The 10,325-nt window shown below is 39.8% G+C and overlaps 1 protein-coding gene across 1 annotated transcript; it reads left to right on the top strand.

The window, feature by feature from the left end:
• The first annotated feature begins 5,480 nt into the window (after positions 1–5,480).
• tnni1c (troponin I, skeletal, slow c) lies at positions 5,481–9,068 on the top strand. The gene is made up of 7 exons (XM_071927251.2): positions 5,481–5,612; positions 5,890–5,928; positions 6,790–6,831; positions 6,987–7,118; positions 7,224–7,313; positions 7,462–7,644; positions 8,660–9,068. The coding sequence occupies exons 2-7, from the start codon at positions 5,905–5,907 to the stop codon at positions 8,759–8,761; spliced, it is 573 nt and encodes a 190-aa protein (XP_071783352.1). The 5' UTR covers positions 5,481–5,612; positions 5,890–5,904; the 3' UTR covers positions 8,762–9,068.
• Positions 9,069–10,325: the final 1,257 nt, after the last annotated feature.

Raw genomic sequence — 10,325 nt, 5'->3', positions numbered from 1 at the left:
CATAATGTCACTTTTCATAATGTCTCAGTCTCTGTCAATCAAAGTGAATGGGGCAGGATCTATTTGCTAATTGGGTAATCCTTTGCAATTGATTATTTTTCCTGGCTCTGAGGCTGGTCTTGCCCCATGGGCCAAATGACGTTAAAAAAGTCATAACATTATGAGAATGAAGTGGTAATTTTGAGAAAAAAGTAAAAGTAAAAGTTTACTGTCACACTACTACTTTAGTGTGCCACTTTTGGCTTAGGAGCTTTTTGGGGGGATGAAACCTTTCTTAGCTTTCATGTGCGGACTGGGAGAAGAGCTTCATTTTTGTAGCAAAACACTGGGATCAGGTTACTGGTAATTAACACATTAAAGACTACACAACTTTTTGGGAGCCAATATATGAAAATCATCTCTGTGTCTCTGGTGCATAAATCTACCTTGTGCCCTTGCTAACGCTTTAGCATACAGTATGTTAAAGGACAACTCCAGCGTGATTTGAGTTTTTGCTAATTTTTGACATTTTACATCCCTTTAATGTTGACTGTTTTTACATGCATGTGCCACAATTAAAGATATTTTAAAATCAGTTTTGCCATACCACTCGGGCTCATTCACTCCATCACTGTGAAGGAGTGCAAAATTGCTTCAGAACGATAATATTAGGCTAAAAACTTTTACATTTTTAAAGAAGTTCCGTTCACGGTTTCATATTAGTGTTCAGGAACACTGCAAGAGCTACGACGAGACAGACTTACCATTTTCTACTTGTAAACAAATATACCGCTTCCGGGTCATTACATGTCCGATTTCTGCATTTTCCACTCCAAAATAAAACTTTAACCACTAGAACACAACAACTATAACAACTTAAATCTGGAGTCAATCGGATAAAAGTTTCGGTCGGTCGGTCGGTCGGTCGGTCGGTCGCATGCAACACATGCAATGAGTCATATTTTGAACTCAAACATATTGGGAGAGTCGTACACTTTTATTTTAACACTATACGTTCTTCAAACACAAAATATTTTATGCTTTAGTACAATAGCCTCTTACTGTAATGTCTGACAAGGTTGGAGAACACTTTGGGAGGGACCGTGCCTCCATGCAGAACATTTCAAGATCCTTGATATTCTTAGGTTTGTGCTTGTGGACTGCCCTCTTCAATTCAGAACGTAGATTTTTACTAGGGTTCTGGAGACAAGATGGCCATTGCAAAACGTCAATTTTGTGTTCCCGCGACCATTTCTGTGATGATTTTGATGTATGTTTGGGGTTGTTGTCTGGTTGAAAGGTCCTTCCACGGCCAAGTCTCAACCTCCCGGCAGAGGCAACCAGGTTTTGGGCTAAAATATCCTGATACTTAGTGGAATTCATTATGCCATCGATCTTAACAAGATCTGGACCACTAGCAGTAAAACAGCCCCAAAGCATCAAAGATCCTCCACCATATTTCACCGTGGGCATCCACGATGCTTGGCAAAGTTCAGGCGCTTCAGTTTATGAGTTGCACCCAGTAAGGGCTTCTTTCCTGTAACCCTTCCAAAGAGCTTATTGACATGGAGGAGGCATCTAACTATTGATTTTGACACTTGATAACCTCAGCATTCCACTCAACTGTGCAGCTATGAAACTGTGATCCTTGGGTTCCTCTTTGCCTCCCTCACCATCTTCCTCACTGTTCATGGGGACAATATGCACATGCGTCCTCTTCCTGGTGAATTTGCAACTGTTCCAGATTTCTAAAACTTTTTGATTATTGCCCTGACTGTGCTTAGTGGTATGTTAGCTGTTATTTCAGAATACGTCATGTGTGTGCACACCCCGGCCTCGATAGGTAAGACTAGCTCGAATTAGCAGAAACAAGACTTCCGGTTTGGCCGTTTAGCCTTCCAAATAAAAGTGTGAGATTTTAAAATAGAAATACTGTTTTAAAGCAATTACTTTGTATTTAATTGTCAAATTCAATAAGTGAGCATCCATATTAATGTGTGATGTCATAATAATAATGAAAAGGGTTAGTGCCATTTTTAATAAACGCTGCATGTATTACACTGTGCAGGATACATACAGAGCAGAGACTAAAGTGGACATCAAACATTAAACCGATTTTCTACTGGCATGGGGGTGAGTAGATAATGACTGAATTTTCATTTTTGGGTGAACTATTCCTTTAACATTAGCAGAGTTGATGATAGATTGAGTGGTGGACTGTCTCACCGCTCCCTGAGAGATTTCTTGCCCTGTTCCACCAGCCAGTCAGTCATGTCCTCAGCTGTCAGCTCAGATGGGACCTGCTTTTGTTGCTGAAGCCTCAAAAACTGCACCATCATTTTTTTCTACAAGACAATAGAAAACATCAGATGTTCTCATGTATAATCATAGGAGACACTTTACCAGAATTTGTCAGGTGTTTTATTTTGTGCGGGCCTGAAACAAAAGTGGTTCTTACTTCATAGTAATACTACTTAGTGTACTATACTTCATACTACTACTTCATAGTACTTCCACTCCCAGCAGAGCTGTACAGTCTCTCTGTACACCGGTACATTGAACAATACCTTTGAAGGAAATGAGATAATGTCACTCAAAAGCCTCTTATGCTACATTTAATTACAGCTCAAAATCTTTACAATTTAACTGCAATAAACAATGCTCACATACCTTGATGGGTCTATAGATGACCCTTTTTCCTTCAATCCAGTCCATGGATGTTTTGTTACTGGATGACAAATCAACAGTGCAGAAACAACGACACAATAAAACCAACTACCAAACTCACAACTACAGAACATATGTAAAAGTTATCTTATTGTCACATGGAACCTACTGATATTTATTTTCAGTGGTGGGCTGCTGGGTGAGAGGGTGACAAAGACATAATTCTCCTGAAATAGAACAATACTCTGCCAGGTGGATTTGTCTGAATTAAATCATAGAGCCTGGAGCTTGTCACCTGCTGCTCTGTCCCATGGGGGAGTGTGACCATAGGTTGGTATTTTTGGTCAGTGTGTAGCTATGAACGCAAATATTCATGCCATCCCAGGAACTATGAAGAGGGAGTCATCAATCAAGATTAGGTTACATGTTTGTATGAGCGGCCATGTGTGTTAATACTCTATCCCTTCCTCACGCAGACCCATTTTGAAGGTTAAAACATTACAGGCTCCATTAGAGGAGGTGAAGGTGTTTTCTTAGTTTTTTTTTTGTTCCTAGCTGGAGTCTTGTCTGCACTTGTAAAGACAGCGATCCATCCGTTGATGCAGTCTGACCCTTCAGTCCAGTGGAATATGTGAATAATTGCAGCAGGACTGGAGGATGAGTTAGAGGAGGGAGGCGTTGATCCCAAAACGGACACAGACCAATGAAAAAGCTCATTTGCATCCTGTCTGGGGCGAGGAGGATTAACTCACCCTGACTAAAAAAAAAAAAAAAACTAAGCTGCCTTTGTTTATGCAGGAGCACTCAACATTTCATCACTCTCACAGAAATGCAACAGGTCAGAGGAGGTTGACACCATCAAGGTTGACACTCACCGCCCTTAAAAAGATGGGAATAGCTTAAGCTTTGTTTTTTACAAAAATAGGTCAAATAAAAAAAATAAACTAATATTTACTTTCTGCATCATGCCTTACAAATATCCATTGTGTCACAAATACCATGACCCAAAGGTGACTAAGTCCTAGGCATATTGAGTTTCCCTACAGTGGGATCGGTAGCTTAGAAGCAAGAGGAGGCTTGAGTGACCCAAAACTGCACTTAACCACAATTATTTACATAGAGAAGAATGGAATTGAATGATTGAATTGAAGGGTTTTGTATATAAGAGAGCTGGGGTTTGAAAAGAGAGAGAGAGACAAGGGGACGGAGTCAAAAGGGACAAAAATATCCTTCAGCTTGTCCATCATTTGCCAATATGAGTTACAGTTAACATGTTGCAGGTGAAAGTTTTGATGGAGTTTCATACTGCACCCAGCCGCCCCAGGTGGATGATCTGGCCTTCACTCAGCCGTCAAATCTGTAAATATATCAAATGTGAAAGCGTCCCATTACTTCCATCATTTAGGTCTAATTAAAGCAGTGCCCTTCAGAGTGATCACTCATTGTCCCTCGCTCCTCTTGGCTTTAATTTCAGACTACTGGATGACAGGTAAGTGACACCTCCCCCCCACCGCCCCCTCCCCACCGGGAAAGACGAGGACTGGAGCCGGACTCTGGTTTAACAATGGCTGCACTGCCTGATGGGGCGGGAGGGGGGTGAGGTGAGGGGGTGCACAGCATTGTGTGGAGGACAGACATAGCAGCAGAAAGGTTACTGAATATATAGCACCATGACATCTGCTGTGGAACAACTCTAACAGAGAGAAAGACTGATCATGCCTTTGTGTCACACACACACACACACACACACACACACACACATACAGAAATACATTGAGTGGTTGAGGAGAGTTCTCATTGGGTTAGATTCCATTACAAAAAAGTCCTATAAAATAAATTTCTGAAGAATAGGACAGCAAAACTTCATGTAGGATTATTACAGTGATATAGTGATAAAAAAAAGACCATAAAGTACGACAAGGTCACTATAAACTCACTATTAAGTACCACGGGCACACTGTAATGCAGATTATATGAATATTATAATGATTTTTCTTTCTTTTTCTGTGTTTCACTTCAGATGAAGTTGTTGTGTCCAGGATTTGGCTGCTCAGTAGGCAAGTGTTTCATTTCATTTTCCGATTGGGATCCGTCCGGTTCGTTGATAGGACTTCATCCTCTCCGGTAGAGGTGTTAATCTCATCAGTCAGTAACGAGTTGCTGAGTTAACAAACGGAGCTTTCCCGTTGAACCCGCATGACCGACCAATAATTTCTGGTGGTGGGGTTGGGCGGGTCAGTGTGTGTTGTCAAAGACGTGGAAAAAGAGAAGAGCTCTCACCGTGTCCCTATTTCACACTCACACCATCTCTATGCCTAATTGCTGGCTAGGTTCTGCTTAATTAAGGTTTATTTGGACCATATCACGCACAAACCTAAACTATTGTTAATGTTCAGAGATAAAAGTTAAGTTTTTGTGATGAGTTTTTGATGAAGACACGTTTGTTTTAGTTCTGTATCAGACCGGTCCTTATCAGGAGGTAAAGTGGAAGTAAATCCACATTTTTATGTGCGCCTCCTGGTACACAATGAAGATGAGATAATGAGATTTGTATATAAAAATTCAACAAAATAAACTCTTTGCCATTTCTTGGGCATAAGTTGTCCTATATGTCTGAATGAGCTAAAAAAGCGAAAAAATCATTTTTCATTTCAGTGTGACTTTAATGTCCTGTACTTCCATGGTTCTCGTCCACTTTTACAAACTAGAAGGCAGATCATTTTTCCACTATGGAGTGCTATATCATCTCCATTTACGATCTTTGGGGCGTTGCGCGCTCTGGCGAACCCATACCAGAGCGCGCAATGCTTGTAACATATAAAAGCCTAGTGCAGTTAAAAAGTCCAGCTGCGCAAAAAACATTTTTGGACCGCGGACTAATTCTTGGTCACAGGTTATTGTTTTATTTTTCTAACATTTGACAGCTTCCTTTTTCTCTCAAAGGTTCAACAATGGCTGATGAGTAAGTTATATGTTTTCACCATTTAAAAGTTTATTTAGCTTAATTGTTTATTTTCCTATGAATCATTTTTATCTCAGAAAATAATGTTGTCTCTTGTTTGTTTGTGTATCTCTGCTTTTCTCTGCTCCAACAAATTCCACAGTGATGTAAGTTTTCATCTGCATGGCTTACACTATTATCTAGCCTACAGACTTATTGTGAAATAAAAAATAAATATATATATAGAAATAGGCTTTATGTCAAATTGCTTACATTTGCTGTCTTTATTCCTTTCTCCTCAGCATGTCCCCAGACCAATGCCCCCTAAAGCAGAGGCCAAGGTAATGTAACCTCCTGAATTAACTATTTCTCATCAGCAACAGTTTCATTTGATGCTTAACTCTTCTTTTAGTTAGCTGTCTGCCTGCACTGATTGTCCCTCTCCACTCACCAGCCTCTCTGTGAGGAGAAGGATGTTTTAGAATCATAACTTGAATTGTTGCTTTTAAATTTAAAATTATTCAAAGCGGAATTTGTGTAAAGCTAAATGTTTTTCTATGGACTGTAGATCCACAATAGTGTTTTACATTCGAAAGTACAACCAAAATAAACCCAATTCAGGAGAAATTAAATTTGTAGTTGTAAGAAGATGACTTTGATGACTTTCTCAAAATTACTGAAGGATAAAAAAAGTTTGAATTTTATTATTTCAGCCTTGAAGAGACTGAACAAATCTCTTTCTTATTAAAACTTGAAATCAGTATCAAATGATGTTGATGTTTTCAGACCTATACCTACATCAGTGTGAATCATGCTGATGGGTTTGTGAGGGACAGATAAGACTATATTTGTTTTCATTTAACCTACATCTTGAACAGTTTTGAGGCACACAAGATTTTATATGTGTAAAGTAAACTGAGGGTTTGCAGTGCTGTTTGGTTCACTGAGTCATATGGACAGATATAATTAGACATCAATTGGGGAGTGTGACAGTCAGTGAGGCAATTCCAATAATAGCAAACAGTGACTTGTACCTTCCCATTGCAATGGAAAATATTTGAATCATTCTTTCTGTTACAAATATGGGCTATTAGAGGTAAACTAAGAAATCTGTGGATGTTTAATATGCATCAAATAATTGTATGTTGTAATTTATAACTAAAAAGTCAGCACTTAAATGTCATATTCTGTATTATTTCCAGCCCAAATGCAAGATTTCAGCCTCCCGCAAGCTCTCCTTGAAGGTAAAGACATAATTATTTGTACACGTGTAAACTAAGTAGCCTATGAACTGTACATGAAACTCTCACTATAAGAGGGCAGTTTTTCAGGAAAATTATGAGCCCTTATTATGCACCAAGGCATTCACTTCTCTCCATCTTCCCTTTAACTTGTCCAGATCCTCTTGCTCACTCGAGCAACGGAGGAGCTGGAGGCGGAGAACGCCGCAAGAGACGAGGAGAAGGTTCGCCACCTGTCCGCGAAGCTGCCGCCCCTGCAGTTTTCTGGCTTGACCATGGAAGAGCTGCAGGTGAGAGACAGACACAAGACAACCACGATCCACGCGTGATGACTTACATTCAGACAAAGTCATAAAGCATCATGTTTCTGCTTTTCTACTCTTTTCTTTTTTCAGAAAATGTGTAAGCAGCTTCATGCCAAGATCGATGTGACGGATGAGGAACGGTACGAATGCGAGGCCAAAGTCTTCAAGAACAACAAAGACGTAAGCCTTAAAACGTGCTCTTTAACACACGGCACACAGCGTTTTTAATGCAACTCGTCGAAATATTAGAACATCTGGTGAATCTAGATCTAGAAGGAAAGATTCTGTTGACAAAAAGTCACCAGTAAAGTTATTCTCGATGCCTCAGATCCACGAGCTGAAGCTGAAGGTGCAGGACCTCGGGGGGAAGTTCAAGAAGCCCGCGCTGAGGAAGGTGAGAGTGTCTGCAGATGAGATGATGAGAGCTCTGCTGGGGTCCAAACACAAGGGCTCCATGGACCTCAGGGCCAACCTGAAGTCTGTGAAGAAAGAGGACATCAAACAAGAGAAGGTATGACTTGACTTGACTTTATTAATTCATACTTGCAGTAAGGTGGACTGAAAACAGTGCAGAATTTTACATAAAAACCCCGTAAATCCTAAACATAAAAAGAGCACATTTGTGCACGTGAAACAAGGCAAAGTACAAAAAAGAAATGAAAAGATCAGCAGAATTTCATTTTAAGAAGTATATGTACAGACAAGGTTGCTAAGAATAAGTGTAGCACAGACTATATTTTAAACATGATAGTGTGGCCTCTAGGGAATTGTTCAAAAGGAGGGAAAAAATAAAAAATAAAATCCCTAAGTTACTACTTACTATGGCTACACAAGACATAGAGCTGTCCACTCTACAATAATTCAACACAATGAGTGACAGTTGTAATTGATTTTATTAACAAATACAGCCTTTGACTCCAGGAGGTGTGTTAAGTCAGCGGTTCTCAACATGGGGTCCGGGGACCACCGAGGGTCCTTGAGGGGGTTCCAGGGGGTCCCCAGCAAATTGATGAATTGTTAAACTTCACCATTATTTTATGTACAGGAAGTTAACACAGTTAGAGAATGTAGAAGAATGACTATTTTGAATTTGGAATTCTGGACAAAACAACAACAGTAAAACAATAAAACTAATAATAAAAATATTCTCAGATTTGGGTCTGAATAAAATTGGGGTCCGTGGCTCTAATGTGTACTAAATTTGGGGTCCTTGATATGAAGAAGGTTGAGAATCACTGTGTTAAGTGATGTTAATGATGCTGGTTTCAGTTATTGCTGTATACCAGTCTGTTGATTGTTGAAGCATTTTTTTCTTCTTTATTTTTGACTTAAGTTATTAACTGTTTCATCTTGGTGCTGATGTATCTGATGTATTCGATTAGATGTGTTTTTTTGTACTATCATCCAGTCTCAATGTTGTCCTATATGTTTAAACAAATTGCCCCTCATGGATAATAAAGTTTTACTCTACTGAAAATGAAAGTGCAAAAACCTAACAGACTGAATGTGTGTTCTGCTGTATTCAGGAGCTGACCATGGAGGTGGGCGACTGGCGTAAGAATGTGGAGGCCATGTCTGGTATGGAGGGCAGGAAGAAGATGTTTGATGCTGCTGGTGGCGGCCAGTAGAAAAACTCCTGATGGGGAGCAAGGAGTAGAGGGGAAAATGGAACCGAAGAAAATAGGTATTGTCAGGGAGACTTGGGCTTGATGGAGGTTAGAGGTGGAATATGAAGGAGTCAGTGAAATGAACAATAGAAGTTGCCCCATTGGACTTGGACTTTGTCCATGTTTGTCCAGCAAAATGATTTCTGCATGCAGTAGCTGCTGTTTTTGCACAAGACTAGGAATGCCCGCGTCTTTCAAGTCACTGCAGTTTTTATTGTTTTCTCAAGTAGTCATTTTTTATTAAAAATAGCCATGTGAATATGTATTACTGCCTAGTGGTGCTGCTATGTGTAAGAATAAAATGCATTTGTAAATATCTTCCCAACTCTTGTTTTACTCACACATATTGACTGTACAATATATACAACACTGTACAAAAGTGAATCTCTGCCATTCCCCCCAAAACAACCTCTGCTCTAGTACTGCAGTATATAACATTTCTAAACAGCCAGTTTCAGTTTTATTGGTGAGATAGATGCAGATAATCAGCAAATGAGATTTAATTTGACAAACATATTAGTTATGTATGCTTCTCATGTAATTGTGAATTTCTTTCCCACTTGTTGGTTGATTTGACATATTGACATTGATTTTTGACATTGATTTTTAGACACACAGTAATACAATAAATAAGGTATCATACACTAGTTCTATGGAGCTGCTTTTCCTGTACAGTATTTGGGTGCCATGCCCCTGCTTTAATGTGACAAGGCAGAGATAGTTTTTCTGTCAGAGCCGGGATATACTTAGCCTTTATTCTTCACTGGAATGAATTCCTCTCCAATAATAAACAATGAACACCCACACACACCAGTAGCTGTCCTTGGGGTGACATCAGAGGATGGCTGCGAGGTGAAGGTTGACTGACGGGACGGAGTGAGAAACCCTTAAGGAATTTACGAGTGTTGCATCTGTGTAAACATGTATGTGCCTGAATGCACGGGTACAGTCAAACTGTCATTCTTACTGTGTGGAGCACTTTCAACACCATTTTAAAAGGTTCAGTCTGAGCTAAAATAACTTGGGCCTCTGGAGGATCAGACGGCCCTCTGTCTGAACTTTAAAACAATCACCAGCTTGCCTCCATACTTTAGTCTCGGAAGAGCTGCACCAAATCCTAGATCACAACATCAAGTCCCTTCACAGGACTGACCAAACTGAGGAAACTCAAATCAGGAAATATCTCATTCACTTGTGACTGCAATTTGTACTGGTTTCTGAGCAGTTTCAGTAAGTCATTACTTTTGGATTGGCCCACAGACTACAAGTGTGCCTTTCCTGCCATTCTTTTTTTCTTTTCAATTATAATTTCTTATAAATGTTTCACATTCAGGGTTGCAAAGCAATCACAGCACAATTCACTGAGTCATCATCTCACTGCAGCTTGGGCCAATACGTCTCCACAGGCATCAGAAACGGCAAAGGTAAATAAAGTACAGTACATGAGGCTGTATGTTCACTATGGAAACACAGATGAAGTTTTGCGAGGGTATCTTGGCTGAGGATTTTTGTTCTCTAAGCACAA

The sequence above is a fragment of the Centroberyx gerrardi genome, chromosome 4, assembly GCF_048128805.1.
Source record: "Centroberyx gerrardi isolate f3 chromosome 4, fCenGer3.hap1.cur.20231027, whole genome shotgun sequence".
In the NCBI taxonomy this organism is placed as follows: domain Eukaryota; kingdom Metazoa; phylum Chordata; class Actinopteri; order Beryciformes; family Berycidae; genus Centroberyx; species Centroberyx gerrardi.
This window is presented reverse-complemented; position numbering and strand designations above follow the sequence as displayed.

Coding starts and splice junctions, on each gene's coding strand:
- tnni1c (XM_071927251.2), top strand. CDS start 5,905: ATGCCCCCTAAAGCAGAGGCCAAG. Junction 7,314..7,461: donor TCTTCAAGAACAACAAAGAC/GTAAGCCTTAAA, acceptor TCGATGCCTCAG/ATCCACGAGCTGAAGCTGAA. Junction 7,645..8,659: donor AGGACATCAAACAAGAGAAG/GTATGACTTGAC, acceptor TGCTGTATTCAG/GAGCTGACCATGGAGGTGGG.